A 17,326-nucleotide genomic window follows, 5' to 3' on the forward strand; every position below is an offset into this window, starting at 1 on the left:
ATGTTTCTAGAATAAATAAGCATATACAATAAGCATATATATGAGTGTATATATGAAACAAAAATTATACCCAGGCCCCCAAATGTTAAGATTTTCCTACAAGAAACCCAAATGATAAGACTAATAATCTCTGAATCTATATTTAAGTTTGCTATTTCCTATCATAAACACACAAAAACCAAGGGAAATAGTACAATGGATATCTATGAACCCAAATCCCAGTTTAAAATAGTTAACATTCTATCAATCAGGCTTATTTTATTTCCCACACCCACACGTTGAAAAAAACAACTACCAAATCATCACATCCATAAAATTGACAGTTCTTTAATATCATTCATTACTCAGTTCAATTCTCCACATCTCTTCATTATTCTTAAGATGTACTACAATGACTGGGTCATTTAATTGAGAATACTTAGTTCTTACCTGTTTACGTGTTTTCCTTTCTATGGAAAAGTTGACAACTCAAGATTATTTTTAAAATGTTACAGCCATTCTAAGTTTTCCTGTCAGCCCTGACTCCTGTTTCCCATTCAGAAGCAACCACACATCATTTTCCTAGTCATCCTTCTAGAAATACACACTTTTTGATTAAACTCTTAGAAAGTTTAAACAGCCTAAACATCTGACTTCTAGCTCTGACATTTCAAATTGGGAAAAAGTACTAATTTTTGTGGTGTGATTTCTTTTGCCCCTTCATAGCCCTTTATAATGATATATTGCTCTGTACTTATTCTTAGAAAATATCAATTACTATGAGTTATGTTAAAGAGCTGGTTTATGGAACTAGCAAATAAATAGTTAATAAAAAAATATTCAACTCAAATATACTGAAATGTTCTTCTACATAAAGTTTTGCGTTAAAATCCTAAACAATGAAAAAAATGTGTACACCCGAATCATCTTTTGTTGTTTCTAGTGACCATTTCCTACAAATAACACACAGCTGCATACATTTTACAGTTTCAATCTTATATTTATTCTCTTGTGGAATGCTAGGTTTAATGTTACAGTATGGTTGTCAAAGCTAATGAAATGTGACAAATGTCTAAATGCTGCAGAACAGTATAATTTTAATTAAACAAAACACCTGTTATTGTACAGCTGAGGTCTGATGGTTGTTAAACTGATGCCTATGTGTATGGCCAGCCACAAACCTTGGGGATGTTTATTATCTGTACATATATATACAAATATATCCCATACATATGTATGCACACAGGCATGTATTAATTTATGTGTGAAACTTATAAAATTATATATACAAACATATACATGCACATCTATCTACATATACCTACCCTCACCATTGAGTAATCAGCCTCATGCCCAATTATTATTGCTGCCCAGTATAACTACATGATTTTAGTGCCAATGTCAGGCACCTTTGTGGGTGCAGGATAGGTACATCTATGCATATAGATATGCATATTCATGTATGTTTGTGTATATAAAGAAATTATCTCATCTCTCCCTTTTATGCTTCAGCCATGCATTACTACAATAAACAGTCTTTCCACCATAGGTGTTGGAATTCTAAACAGTGTAAAATCTACTTCTGGAAAACTGTATATGTTCATAGTTACAAAAAATATATTATTTATATGATTGAAACCTATTGAGTACATATGTTATTTGAATCTGGCTATACTGTAGCCATTAGATAAATTAAAAAAAAACCACCCTCTAAATAGGATGTTATGGTAGCCTTAAATATACCATTACCTGTATTTAGGATAGCTGATATTGTATCTTAAAAGTTGAAAAAATGATGTTAAAGATTTGAAAAACACTATGCATCTGCATTAAATATATAAATGTTTCACACTATGCATCTGCATTAAATATATAAATGTTTCCACCAAGGGCCCGATTAAATTCATTGTCTGACATTTTTATGTTCTAAGACTGACCAATATCATAGTCATTATTCTTATATTCTTAAAATTATGGCTCATTAAGGCTTTTATAGAAAAAAAGCCCTATTTTAAATCAATTATAAAAACAAGTTCTATTTAAAAGAAAAAACATACACAAACACTAAAGTACTCATGGATATATCATCCTGTACAAAGTGACTAAAGATAGGAGGCCTGTTCCCAGTAAGAACACCTCCTGGTAGCACAAATAAACCTGGTTTGGTTCCTCTGCTCTGCAGCTTTTCAGCATGTAAAATTTAAACCATTTCACATTAACATTTAAATTTAATACAGTGCAAATATTTGAGAATAACTTGTTTCCCCCAGTGAAACAAGAGCCAGCATTATGCTGAATATTCTCCAGATCTATTTACACATTGAGTTAAAAGTTCACCATAAACTTAGAAATTTGCTGAATATCAGCAGAAATGTAACTGAACTAGCAGCAATTGCATTTACAATATTTGATAGTTACTTGAGAGAATGCATAAAATTTTCCAGGCTGTACTCTGAATCATACTGCTCTTGATCCCAAAGATCACTCAGGTTTTCAAGAATTGATTTCATACTTGCTTTCCCAGAAGTAGAGGTGTCAGCTTTTTCTGCTTTGCCATCCTTAAGAAAAATTGGCAAAAAAAAAATAAAATGAGAGGTTAACTTCACAAATTGTACTTTTCTTTAAAATCACACTTGTTTCTAATACTACAATTATTCAACAGAATTGAGTACTTTAAGTGATGGGGAAATTCATGATCTCCAAACATATTTATTTGTCAGTTTCTTATTTGGAAAGAACTTCAAAATTATGGAAGAATTATAAGAACATATCAAAGAACTTATTTGCTTTATCAATCTCTCTCACCATTTATATATGTGTATGTATATATGGATGTCAGAAATATAGTTAGATATCAGTTTTTTCCCTTAATAATTTGAGAGAAAGCTGTAGACATCATGTCCTTTTATCCTTTGAGAGGAATCGGCATGTATTCCTAAGAACAAGAATATTCTCTTACATAACCATATAAAGATCAGATTAAGGAAACCTAACACTGATATTAAAATGTTCCAATATACAGTCTGTTTTCAAATTCTGCCAATTGTCTAAATAGTGCCTTTTATGGCAATAGGCCATTCCCCTAAAACATCCCTCTGAGCCCAGTTCTACTCACTGAAAGTCACCCATAAGAATATTCCCTCAAACAGAATAAAAGCTATTTGAAGACAACTATGCATGTTTCTTTGAGCCTTCTTTTTTCTATGTTAAACATGTCTCATTCTTTCAACTTTATCTTGACTTAATATGACATGATTGAAGAACCTGCCTCCATTCTGGCCACCGGGGACCTAATTTGTTACCATTGAAAATGTAGCACCCCAAACTAGACATATTTCAAATGTGGTTTAACATATACATAATATGGCAGAACGATTTTCTCTTACCTGAAAGTACCCTTCTGTTATTACAGCTAGTTTTAATTTCATCATATAAGGCTATTTCACACCATAATTTATACTAAGTATGCAGTGGATTTTCTGAACCTATGTAGGACTTTAAATCCAACTATATTGGTTTTACAATATTAGACTCACTAATATTTCCAAGTGGTGCATCCTTTTGATTATAGATTGTTATCTGATGTATTAGTTCCATTATCTGCAATAATAATGGCTATTATTTATTGAGAATCTCCACTAGATATCCTTTCTGACTGCTTACATATATTATCTTACCTCACAACCATGTAGTAAAATAGGTATAGAAGCTCAGAGAGATAATCTGCCTAAGGTTAACAGGAGGCACGGCCAAGAACTCTTATCCATTAGTCTTACTGACTCCAGTGATAAGCTGTGCTTTAGCAGAAAAGGACTAAGGAAAGAAACCTGAGGCAAGACATTGAAGACATCAAATGAAAAAAAAAAAAAAATCAAAACTTCACACATTCCCTAGTATGCTGCAGAGTTTATCTGGGCACCAAAAATTCCCTCCAATGGTGATCTCATGGATACTAAAGTGAATGCATTTTGCTGCTCCTTTAATACTTTCAACTTAGCAGTCACAGGAAGCCTGTGACTCATTAAAGATACAACAAATTGTTTCTTTACCTTATCAAGAGTAAACAGATCAAGAAGCTGATCAGTCCCCATGCTCTGCAAACTAGAATTCTCTTGGCTAATAACGGTATTCGCTATGTTCATCTTGAATTTCTGCAACCCCATTATTTTTTCTTCCAATGTTCCTCTGGTTATCAATCGGTATACGTTAACCACACGTTTCTGGATTAAGAAAAACAGTTAAACAACTATAACACATATTAAGCTTTGAGGTTCCAACAAGTCAGAGTGTCTTTAGACTTGTACTATTTTCTACTACCTAATCAGGGTTGGATTTTTGTCTGGCCATATGAGCTCAAAAATGTGTGTAGCAATCACAGAATATTAGGGATGAACAGTGATCCAGGTTTTCTTAGTGCTAGCACTCATTTAATGCATGAGGAAGTGATACTACAGAAAAGTTAAGTCATCTGTCCAAGATCATAACACATGTATGTTAACACCAGAGCAAGAACTAAACCAAGGTTTCCCATCTTTTTGGGGGAGTATATTTTCATGCACAGGTTAACATCTGTGAGGTAAAATTGACTTTTACCTGCCCAATGCGATGGGCCCGGTCCATGGCTTGTAGATCTCGCATAGGATTCCAGTCATGCTCCACAAAGACTACTGTGTCAGCGCCTGTCAGATTAAGTCCCAGGCCACCAACGTGAGTGGTAAGTAACAGAACGTCTATAGATGGGTCATTATTAAACCTAAAAGATAGATAACAAAAACAAAATTAGTCCATTCCTCAGTCCTATAACAGAAACTGTTAAAATAAAAATTAAAGAGCACAAATGAAAATGCTGCTTTAAAAATCCACAATAGGGATACTTATGTGATTATCTGAGAAAAATATCCTCCCAATATATATAACGTTTTTAGCAAAAGAGAGCATTCTAAAGCTAGTCAGGAATTTCATAAATACAAAATAAGGCAAATTGCATTGAATTTAGTAACATCAGTTAAGGACTAACTTGCAAAAATATAATTACATGTTAATTAAGATAAACCCAACTATGAACCTTTAAAGTATGGGGACAGAGAGAAGTACGAGAACAGGCTAGACTTTCATTCAGGGAAGACAGAAGGTGAGAGTGTTAGGGTTGCTACTATTATACTAGTCCTAGAAGACACTGACAAAGGATATCTAGTAACTTCTAGGAAAAAGAAAAAACTAACATTAAAGATGCAGCTATCAAGCTATGATTTATTATCCTTACTATAAGTCAAGCAATAGGCTTTGTATTTTATATGCATTATATGCATTATTTTAATTGTTACCATAGCTCTATAAGGGTATTATTACCAATATCCCTATTTTAGACTGAGGCTGTGTGAATGATAAACAGACCCAAGAGAACACTGCTTAAATAGCAGAGTCAGGAGTCAAACCTGAGCCTGTGGGCCTCCAAAGTCCTTTCCTGGGGTCTCTAACTTTATTGCGCCTAATGATCTCTTAGGGATGCTTGTTTTTTGAGACAGTCTTGCTCTGTTGCTCAAGATGAAGTACAGTGGCCCAATCTGATCTCTGCTCACTGCAACCTCTGCATTCCAGGTTCAAGACATTCTCCTGCCTCAGCCTCCAGAGTAGCTGGGATTACAAGCATGTGCCACCACACCCAGCTAATTTTTGTATTTTTAGTAGAGAAGGAATTTCACCATGTTGGCCAGGCTGGTCTTGAACTCCTGACCTCAAGTAAGCCACCCACCTCGGCCTCCCAAAGTGCTGGGATTACAGGCGTGAGTCAGCGCACCCGGCTGGGATGCTTGTTAAAAATGCCTGCTCTTGAAGTCAGCAGCTTTGGGACTAAGAACCTAGGAATCTGCATTTTTAAAAAAGCAACCACTGAGATTTTTAAAAGTAGAGGCTGCAGACCACATGTGAACACTGCACTCACCAGTTCTGCTTCCTAGCTGGGCCAGATTCCAACTTGTTCTCAGTGCACAAACAGGAATTAGGATGGAGATTTTATCTAAGTCACTTGTTTGGTTCCTCTCACCCTAATCCTCCCAAAAAGGTAAGGAAGGGGGAAGTAGTCATCCCTACTGTTGGTTGATGCCTTAAATTTCTTTCATGCTCTTCAGAGTGCTTTCCTATTATAGTCATACCTTTTCATATACTAAACAAATAATCTATTCGATTATATTTCTGTAGTTCTATATATAAAAAAGGGGTTTATTTGGGGTGGATTAAACAATTAAAAAAACACATTTGCAGATACTTAGCCAATGAAAATATTTCACAGGGCAAACTTCTATGTAAGTAATAATATATTTACGAATAAGAGTCTTAGAAGCCACGTACCGGGAAACAATGGAATGCCTCTGACCAGGAGGTATGCTGCCATCTAATCTCAAGTAAGTGACAGAGGGCAAGTGAGGTTTGAGGAGATCATGCTCTACTATATCAAGCATGCTTTTCAGCTGACAGAAGATCAGGATCCTGTGCTGGGCCACAACAGACTCTGTGCCACTCTCGGAAGTACTGCCATTTCCCAAACCGCAGTCCAACAGCAACTTAGGAAGAAGAAGAAGAAAAACAACAACAAAAACTACGTAAGTGTTCAATAACAGTAGATAAGCAATCTCACTGTGACATTTCTCTCTGTGGCAAGAAAAGGTTAAATGTACCTGAAATCTGGAAAGCAGATTAGCACTTTGGGCTGCAATCTGTCACCCTGCAGCACGCTGAACTAGTTTTTGAGGTGCTCAGGCTTAGAGTTCCCTGATCACCTCTTCAGAAGTTTTCGTTTAAATTTTTTTTTTATAGACTCAAGGTCTCACTATGTTGCTCAGGCTGGTCTTGAACTCCTGAGCTCAAGTGACCCTCCTGCTTTGGCCTCCCAAAGTGCAAGGATTATAGGTATGAGCCACCACACCCGGCCCAGAAGTTTATCTAATAACAAAACTACCTTCCTTTTCCTCAATCCTTGAGGCTAAAGCCTCAATAAATGTTTATTGAAAGTAATGACAAAGAAGATGCCACAGGCAAACTGGTTCATAAAGGGTTATTCAATAATGTATGAAGAAAACAATGGAGTAGCCACATTTGGCAGAAAAAATTATAGAAAAGAAGCATTTAGCTAGATTTGGATTCTTTTCAAGAGAGCTTATCTGTAGACCAAGATCTTTAATGGCAGAAACCACACTTTGCTATAGATCATTTATACTTATTCCTAAAGTGGTTCGGTGTCTTGCACACAGCAAGTACAATAAATAAATGATTGAATAAAACCCAAGAGAATCATGTTTAGATCAATTTGACAAACAGTATACCCAATAGTACTATTCTTCAACCATAGTATTTCAGGTATTACTGAACTCTGTTCAAAATCTAAGAGCTGGCTGGGCCAGCGGTGGTGGCTTATACACCTGTAATCCCAGCACTTTGGGAGGCCAAGGCAGGCAAATCACTTGAGGTCAAGAGTTCGAGACCAACCGGGCCAACATGGCGAAATCCTGTCTCTACTAAAAATACAAAACAGCCAGGTGTAGTGGCTGTACACCTGTAGTCCCAGCTACTTGGGAGGCTGAGACAGGAGAATTGCTGGAACCCCGAAGGCGGAGGTTGCAAAAACAAAATCTAAGATCTTTTTCTTTATTGGAGATGGAGTCTCCCTGTATTGCTCAGGCTGGAGTGCAGTGGTGTGGTCTTGGCTCACTGCAACCTCCAACTCCTGGGTTCAAGATATTCTGCTTCAGCCACCAGAGTAGTTGGGATTACAGATGCCCACCATCACGCCCAGCAAATTTTTGTAATTTTAGTAGAGATGAGGTTTCGCTATGTTGGCCAGGTTGGTTTCAAACTCCTGACCTTAGGTGATCTGCCTCGGCCTCCCAAAGTGCTGGGATTACAGGCATGAGCCACTTCACCAGGCCAATCTAAGATCTTCATGCAGGATGCTTTCTCCTTTCTACTAACAGAAGCTACTCAAAAAAACAAAAGCTCTGATAGGAAAGATAACCAAAACGCCATCCAGGCAAACTCCAAATTCAATGTAAAACACTTAGGGTGTTGTACAGAAAAGGACACTGTTTTCCTCAGAAAGTCCTCTTTGTAAGGTTGAAGTTTGGAACTTGGATTTCGGGAGTCTTCCTATCACAGTCCCTAACTGGTAATGATAGTTTACTGTGCCTAAACTATTGTGCAAATAATACGATTTAGGCTGAAACCTGCCTTCTGAGGATCTGGAATTTTGATCCATGCTAGGCAAAGGGAGTATATGTGACCAGCCCCCAATAAAAACTTTGGGCACTGAATCTCTAATAATCTTCCCTGGTAGACAACATTTCACATCTATTGTCACAATTCAATGCTTGAGGAAGAATACATGTTCTCACTCTTCTACCTCACAGCCCTTAAAGTTTGAGATTTTTATTATATAGCAGCATATGGTATACAAGGGAGGCATTCCTCCAAATAAATAAGTCTGATCGATGTAATTATCCCTACATCTTGCCCTTAAATCTGCGATCAAATTACTATTCAAGCTGTTTCTTTTAAAAAGTCCTATCTAAGGTATCTCAGGAGAGATGTGGCTGTGTGGTACCCAGTATAAATAATGTCTATTGGCTGGGCATAGTGGCCCATGCCTATAATCCCAGCATTGTGGGATGCCGATATGGGAAGACTGCTTGAGGCCAGGAGTTCCAGACCAGCCTGGGCAACACAGGAAGACTCCATCTCTAAAAAACAAAACAAAATTAGCCAGATGTGGTAGTGCACACCTGTAGTCCTAGTTACTTGGGAGGCTGAGGTGAAAGGATTGCTTGAGCCCAGAGTTTGAGGTTGGAGTTATGACCACACCACTGTACTCCAGCCTGAGTGACAGAGTAAGACCCTCTCTCTAGGATTAGAAAAAAAAGTGTTATAAGTGCAACTTCCTATACAGATCCCATAAGAGTTCCAGAGTGAAATTTTATCAGAATGTCTGTGTCATGCACACTCAATTACTCAGTTCCATAGGCAGCAATGTCAAAACCTTAAAGATAACCAGTTAAATTAAGGATATCCAACTAGGACTTCTCCAAGTCCATACTTACCAGACATTCTTCCTAATGTAATCTTTCCCACATGCAGCTATCCTACTGAATATGTGGACATACCATTTGACATGAGTATTCCTGTCTGGCAGCAGAATTGATACTCTGGTATTCTCACTAATCTATAACCCGAGTCTGCTCTGAGAGACTGATCTAGTTCAGGGCCTTGAAAAGTTGATTACTAGACTCTAGCAAACATTTACCAAGGCCATCTCATAATGGGTGTTTGAGAGGTCAGCCGACTCCCTACAAAGCATTTCAATTTTATTTTGCCCTAACTTCAGCATAGGCTAAATTACCCCAGTTTCTTCAATCATTCCTCATATAAAATGGCTTCTAGATGTTTTACCATTTTGATCTTCCACTTGTACTGGTCAAAACTATAAAACTCAAAATTTGGGCCAGGTGCGACGGCTCACACCTGTAATCCCAGCACTTTGGGAGGCCGAGGTGGGCGGATCACGAGGTCAGGAGAGCAAGACCATCCTGGCTAACATGGTGAAACTCTGTCTCTACTAAAAATACAAAAAAAAAAATCAGCCGGGCGTGGTGGTGGGCACCTATAGTCCCAGCTACTCAGGAGGCTGAGGCAGGAGAATGACGTGAACCTGGGAGGTGGAATTTGTAGTGAGCCGAGATCGCGCCACTGCATTCCAGCCTGGGCAACAGAGCGAGACTCTGTCTCAAAAAACAACAACAACAACAACAACAACAACAACAAAAACAATATTTGTTCTGACTAGTATGAAATACAGTGAAACTACGATGCCCTCATTTTGGCCATTATATAGTCATTAATCCCAGCCAAGATCCTATTAGTTTTATTTACTGGCAACTAATTCACACCGTTCTTATAGTGAATTTGCCATCAAATCAAACTCAACTTTGCCTCATATAAAATATTTGCTAAGACTCACAAAGTCAAAATACACCTAAGTGTTTTCTTTTAAAACTGACTCTGCTTATCTCTCTTAAATTTCACCTACAGTTTTAGTTCATCATTACAGCCTCCTGGAATTTTTCCTTCTAGCTTTGGGAATATTAGATACTTCTCCCAGCACTACTTGCTGATAAACATGTTTCTATTAACAGATTTTTAGAAAGCAAGTAAGACTTCTCTAACTTCACAGCACAGACGTACTTAGATTTAAAAAAGAAATTTATCCTTTCTGAGACAGAACCTTCACTCTGGCTGAAAAGAACCAAGAAAATGGAAAAGAAGGCTAGTAGAAAAGTCTTCCATGAGGACAGCCAGAAAAAATCTGGGTCTCTTTAAGTTGCAGACTTCCTAAGCATCTTAATTCAAGATGTGTCAGGGTGACAAGAAGCATACTCTAAAATAAGAGATCAATTTAAGCAGCAACTGCTGGGGGGGCAAAAAAAACCTGTAAGAGCCTATGTATAATTCAAATATGGATGAAATTCAATTTTTATTTGAAAATAGATCTAATTAGAGGATTCCTTGACTAAGTATATCTTACAGCTTTACCTAATACACTAGCTGTGTTAGGAAAACCATGAACATTTTATATAAAGACCTATACCACAGTTTGGTCAAACAAGAAAACCGTTCCTTATATCTAAAGGTAACAATCATTCTTCACTTTTGTGGTGTGAAAGTCCACAGTCTATTTTACGTTTAGTGATATAAGGATATATATTTGGATATATATGCCAGATACACTATTAGATAACATTTTCCACACTAACCTACGTGGAATCTAAAACCTTCACTCATTAGTTGTTCTCAATGAGCTTTAGGCCAGAATAACTACTGACCGCAAGCTAAAACAATTACTAAGTCTAGATTTTACACTAATATCTTCATTTATAAGGGTAGTTAGAACTAAATGGCATTAGTGCTAACATTTTGGTGCTTGAAATTGTTTCTCTTAATCTTTTGAAATCTTAGAATTTTAAAAAATTCATTTTTAAAAGCAACACCAAGAGAGTGACATCAGCAAAATGATAAGAGTATGCAGCTCCAAGTAAAATAAAGAAATCCACATCAACACACATTATAAACTGTTGAAAGACAAAGAGAATCTTGAAAGCAGCAAGAAAAAAGCAAATGATCACATAAAAGGGATCTTCAGTAAGATTAACACCTGATTTCTCATCAGAAACCAGAAAAGACATTATCAAGAAAGTAAAAAGATAACCTACAGAATGGGAGAAAATATCTGCAAATCATAAGTCTGATGATAAGGGTTTAATATCCAGAATATGAAGAATTTCTCGGCAGGGTGTGGTAGCTCATGCCTATAGTCCCAGGGCTTTGGCAGGCCCAGGTGGGAGAATCGTTTGAGGCCAGGAGTTCAAGACCAGCCTAGGCAACACAGTGAGACCCCATCTCAAAAACAAAAAACAACAACAACAAAACAAAACTTTTCAAACTCAACAAGGTGAAATACTCCAATCAAAATGGGTAAAGAACTTGAGTACACATTTTTCTAAAGAAGATATGGAAATGTCCAATAAGCACATGAAAAGATGCTCAACATCATTAGTCTTTAGGGAATAGCAAATCAAATCCATAAGGAGTTATCACTTCATACCTAGTAGGATGACTATAATTAAAAGAAATTAACAAGTGTTGGCAAGGATATGAAGAAACTGGAACCCTGGTACATTGCTGGTGGGAGTGTAAAATGGTATAGTCATTGTGAAAAAAAGTTTGGCAGTTCCTGAAAATGTTAAACACAGAAATGCTATATGACCTACCTATTCCACTCCTTAGTCTCTAGCCAAAAGAACTAAAAAGGGTAACTCAGATAAATACTTGTAAGCCAATGTTCACTGCAGCATTATTCACAATAGCCAAAAGGTGAAAACAACCCAAGTGTCCACTGACATATAAATAGATGAATGAAATGTGGTATATCCATAAAACTGACTAATGAACAAACCGCAAATGACAAATATTTTAAGAGTCCACTTAAATGAAATATTTAGAACAGGCAAATTCATAGAGAAAATAGAGATCACCAGGGGCTAGAGGAAGGGAGAATGAAGAATTATTGCTTGATGAATATAGAGTTTCTGTTTGGATGGTGGAAATATTTTAGAAATAAGATAATGGTGATGGTTATATAACATTGTAAATATGCCTCAGATTTACACACTTAAAATGGCTTAAATGGCATATTTTGTGCTGTATATATTTTAACCATATTTTTATAAAAAGCTGTATCAAAATTTTAAGCAAATTTAAAAATAAATGGTAAACACAGTAGTAATCTTTAAGAAAAGCAAATTTACCAAGAATTTATATTCCTGGGGTGCAACACACATTTAGCACTTAAAAGACATACATACTTGTTTCAAAGCCGAGAGCTTAGGGGCATGTTGAATATCATGTAGAGAAGAATTCTGAACTGCCAGTTTTTCGGTAGTGGTCTTGAATTCTGGATGTTGAGGAGTTAAGACTAATGCTGGATGGTTGCACAGTTTACGTAAATACTGTAATGCCTTTAAGAGGAAGAAAAAGTACGTATGAGTCAATTTCGCATATCACAAATATTTTTTATCTCTGTATCTTTCCTTATGCTATTTCTAGAATGCCTTTCTTCCTCTTCTTGCTTGGCAAACTTCTACTCATTCTTCAAGAACCAGTTCAAATGTCTCATTTGAGATTCTTGTGCAGTTTATATGCAGACATTTACAACGCATATAAATTGTACTGTTTGTCTGTCTCCCCTACCAGACAATGAGCTTCGCATGGCAAATTGAGCGTCTTAGTTGTTTTCTTTAAAACCCTTTCCCAAAGTACCCAGTAATGCAGACAGATGCTTCTGGAACCAGGCATCATTTTGGACACAAAAGCTGCTCAAACTTCAATGAGTATAAAAATTTCTGGCCAGGCACGGTACCTCACCCCTATAATCCACCCTGCACTTTAGGAGGCTGAGGTGGGTGGATCCTGAGGTCGGCAGTTTGAGACCAGCTGAGTAACATGGTGAAACCTTGTCTCTACTAAAAATACAAAAATTAGCCGGGCATGGTGGCATGTGCCTGTAATCCCAGCTACTTAGGAGGCTGAGGAGGGAGAATCACTTGAGGTCAAAAGTTCAAGACCAGCTTGGGCAACATGGCAAGACCTTATCACCAAAAAAAATTTTTTTTTTAATTAGCCAGGTGTGGTGGTGTGTACCTGTAGTCCTACCTACTCAGGAAGCTGAGGCTGAGGATCGCTTGAGCCCTGGAGTTTGAGGTTGCAGTAAGCTATGATCCCACCACTCCAGCCTGGGCAACAAAACATGACTCCTTCTCTTAAAAAAAAAAAAAAAAAAAAAAAAAACTAGGTCTTCACAACTACCTTTCCCTTCTTCTATCTTTAAAAATACTACAGTACTTAATCTATTGGCAGGAGGTTTTCTGTGGTGGACTATTCAAGAGGGAAAGCTAAAGTGACACTTGCCACCTCTTTTTGCTATTCTCTCAAGCATATGAGGCATGATCTGACTTGAGACTTCTGTACTTTTTGTATCCTCTGCCTGGAATCACTTCCCCCCCATACACCTGCATGCCTCACTTCCCCCCCATACACCTGCATGCCTCAATCCTCCTTCAGATCTTTGCTCAAATGTCACCTTCTCAGTGAGGCAGTCCCTAGCCCCTCAATTAACAAACCACAACCTACCCTGGACTCTGATACACTATAACCACATTATCGGCTTTGTCTTACACATAATATATACCTAAGTATTTTTCATCTCTACCAGGGAAGGAGTCTGTTTTATTCGCTGTTTTAAGTAACCCCAGAGCTTTGCAAAATTACTGCCATGTAGTAGGTATTCTAATATTTTCTGAATAAAAAAGCAAAAGATTCTCTATTCTAAAGCCCTTCTTTTCAGGTAATATACAAACACATATTTCATTTTATACATTTAATTTTAATATTAAAGTGCTTACTAATATAAAGATAGTATTAAATAGGTATTTTAACTTATTTTCAAGAATATATACATAATATTGAAACAAAAATACCTAGATCCGTATTTTGTTTTTCCATATAAAAAGTGCCTCATTAAAATTCATTCTTCAACATTTAAAAAGTGGAATGGGCCAGGCGTGGTGGCTCATGCCTGTAATCCCACCACTTTAGGAGGCCAAGACAGGTGGATCACTTGAGGTCAGGAGTTTGAGATCAACCTGGTCAACATAGTGAAACTCCACCTCTATTAGAAATACGAAAATTAGCCAGGTGTGGTGGCGCATACCTCTACTCCCAGCAAGTCTGGAGGTTGAGGCATAATAGCTTGAACCCAGGAGGAGGAGGTTGCAGTGAGCCGAGATCATGCCTCTGCACTCTAGCCTACACGACAGAGTGAAACTCCATCTCAAAAAAAAAAAAAAAAAAGTAGAATGTAATCTATACCTGGAATACATGGCCTGTAGCTTTCAGCTTTGGTTTTTCAGTTTCTTCAGAAAGTGCAGCTGAAGAAACTGTTTCATCAACATCACACTTGGCACGAGACTTAGCAAAATCTTCATAGAGCTGAACCTGTAAAATGGCCCCCATGGGAGAAGTTTATTTATTTTTCAATTGTTTAAAACACATAACTAGCAAAGGCCAATAACAGTAGTAATTTAAATCAGCCCTCATTAATGAAAACAAATTGTGATATCTCTAATTCACTACAGGAATTACAGGTTATCCACTCCATCTTGGTAAATTCCTTTAAAACTACATTTAGCAAACAAGTATGAATACATTAAGTTGGGCTGCTAAAATATGAAAAATACAAGTCAAATAATGGTCCAAGACTCAATTTTTCTACTGTTCAGGAAAATAAATACATTACCAATAAAAGAAAATCTGAACCCTTAGCAGTAAATGAGAAAAATCTTCCTTAAATGAAGTAACACGATCAAGACCCTGTATGTATGTTTCAGGACATCAAATTTTACAAGAATGTTACTGCTAGCCTAAAAGGGGAACATATGTCAAGTTTTAAAGCACTACGCTGGGGTCTGGGTTCCTACCTTGTACAAGCTAAAATAACGTGAAAGAAAAGATAATCTAGGGAGCTAAAGGACAGAAATCAGAGAATACAAAATCTGTGAATGCTAAACAAAGCCAAAATGCCACTTCTCTTTGGAGCTCACTTTCTCTAGATTGATTACTTACATGTGTTTTATGCCTATGTTATAGCACCACAACCAGTAAATCACCACAGATTTTTTTCATGTGACATCTTTACCTACTTTAAGAAGTCTTCATTTCATTACTTCAAAAATATTTCTTTCAAGACACATTAATTTTTGCAAATGAAGGAAGGGGAACCTGAGAGATGAGGCAGATAGTATAGAAGAATCAAAGAACTCTCAACTTCTTATCCTGCCCAAGTTGAACAGATGAATACCTGCTAACAGGTTAACCATCTATACAATGGAGGGGGAAAAAGTACATTTCTGGGTATGTATATCTCTTATTCATTTGACCATAGTGAATCAAATCCTAATAGTAAGATAGATTGACACATACAAACCTAGAACATAAAAAAATTTTCAAAGAGAAAATTCTGACCCCCAGGCCATGTCTTACTAAGATAAGGAACAGTTTCCATGTAGCTCCTTAGAAAAGTACAAGGAAAGGCTCACAATAAATTCCTTTAATAATGGTCTTCATGTACAAAATCAGAACTGTGCAGAAGGCAAAATTTATTTTGAACATTTTTAGGTAATGAAATAATACTTCAAAGGGAATGAGTGAGGTCCCACTGACCAAGGTTTAAAACTCAGCTCTGATATATAGTCATGCACTACACAAGGACATTGAGGTCAACAACGGACTACATATAAAATGGTCGTCCCATAAGATACAATATTGTGTTTTTACCATACCTTTTCTATGCTTAGATATACAAATACAATTGTGTTGCAACTGCCTGTACTCAGTACAGTAACATGCTGCACAGGTTTGTAGCCTCGGAACAACTGGCTATACACCATCTAGGTGTGTGTAAGTACACTATAGGATGTTTGCACAATGACACAATCACCTAATGATGCGTTTCTGAGAAATCACTCATGCCATTAGCACTGTACAATTGTGTATTAGCTCTGACTGTCGCCGAGGTAGGTAACTTTTCTGAATGTCACTTTATTTGCAAAACTGGGGATTAATAATACCTATAATGTTGTGAGGACAGCCTGACAACATTCAGAGGCAGATTTTTGGCCTTTATAAACATTGGCTTGTTTCCTTACCAATTTAATACCTTGCAATCTTTTCAATTAACTAGACACATAAGAAAGCAACTATAGGCTGGGACGGTGGCTCACACCTGTAATCCCAGCACTTTGGAAGGCCAAGGTGGGAGGACCGCTTGACCCTGACCCTGGGAGTTTGAGACCAGCCTGAGCAACACAGCAAGACCCAGTCTCTACAAAAATTAGAAAATTAGCCGGGCATGGTAGTACGTGCCTGCAAGTCCCAGCTACTTGAGAGGCTGAGGCAGGAAAATCACTTGAACCCAGAGGCTGAGGCTGCAGTGAGCCATGACTGAGCTACTGTACTCCAGCCTGGGTGACAGAGTAAGACCCTGTCTCTTAAAAAAATTTTTTAAAAGCAACTATGATACTGAATTTTGTTTTCATGCTATATTCAAAATGTATACACTCAAACTTATATCCACATCATTTAGGCTTTATCTGCATCTGATAAAGCCAAAGGCTAAGCCCCTTTACTCAATAGTTTTGTGGCTCATACAAAACGATCTGCTAATAAACATACCACTAACAATGATAAACACGAGATTCCTAACCTGGAGAGGACTAAGAGTACAATAATAGTCTTGAATAATTTTAGGTGGAAGATCCTGTAAAACATCTTCTTTCATTCTTCTCAAAAGAAATGGCAGTACTTGGCGGTGCAGCGCATCCATAGCAAGAACACCTGTTAATAGTTAAGAGAAAACAGCTTCAAAAAAAGTTAAGAATAAATTATATTCACTTACACAGGGTTATAATTACATCTCTTTCATACCTGCTTCTTGCTCTCGACTGGAGCTTCGAGCATCCCTACTTGCTAATATAGGTTTACCATATCGAGCAGCAAACTGGCGTTCAGTACCCAAAAATCCTGGCATGAGGAAATCGAATAATGACCACAGCTCCAAAACGTTATTCTGTAAACAGGAACACCAATTATCTTTCGTACTGGGATTATTTCCTTACAACTACAAAAAATACCAAAAAAATTTAGCTGGGCATGGGGGCATGCACCTGTGGCCCCAGGTACTTGGGAGGCTGAG

The 17,326-nt window shown here is 37.2% G+C and overlaps 1 protein-coding gene across 1 annotated transcript in view; it reads right to left on the reverse strand.

Annotated features, from left to right (window-relative positions):
• Positions 1-313: 313 nt before the first annotated feature.
• The window catches only part of BTAF1 (BTAF1 RNA polymerase II, B-TFIID transcription factor-associated, 170kDa), a 105,649-nt gene continuing 88,636 nt past the window's right edge, over positions 314-17,326 (reverse strand). Inside the window, exons 31-39 of the mRNA XM_011947844.1 lie at positions 17,059-17,200; positions 16,838-16,968; positions 14,446-14,571; positions 12,384-12,536; positions 6,328-6,539; positions 4,573-4,732; positions 4,029-4,199; positions 1,837-2,537; positions 314-1,803 (exon numbers count right to left, since the gene is read on the reverse strand). Of these exons, the coding sequence (XP_011803234.1) occupies positions 2,394-2,537; positions 4,029-4,199; positions 4,573-4,732; positions 6,328-6,539; positions 12,384-12,536; positions 14,446-14,571; positions 16,838-16,968; positions 17,059-17,200 (1,239 nt within the window). The 3' untranslated portion in view covers positions 314-1,803; positions 1,837-2,393. The remainder of the gene's footprint in view (positions 1,804-1,836; positions 2,538-4,028; positions 4,200-4,572; positions 4,733-6,327; positions 6,540-12,383; positions 12,537-14,445; positions 14,572-16,837; positions 16,969-17,058; positions 17,201-17,326) is intronic.

Source organism: Colobus angolensis, unplaced genomic scaffold (genome assembly GCF_000951035.1).
Source record: "Colobus angolensis palliatus isolate OR3802 unplaced genomic scaffold, Cang.pa_1.0 Scaffold270, whole genome shotgun sequence".
NCBI classification, from domain to species: domain Eukaryota; kingdom Metazoa; phylum Chordata; class Mammalia; order Primates; family Cercopithecidae; genus Colobus; species Colobus angolensis.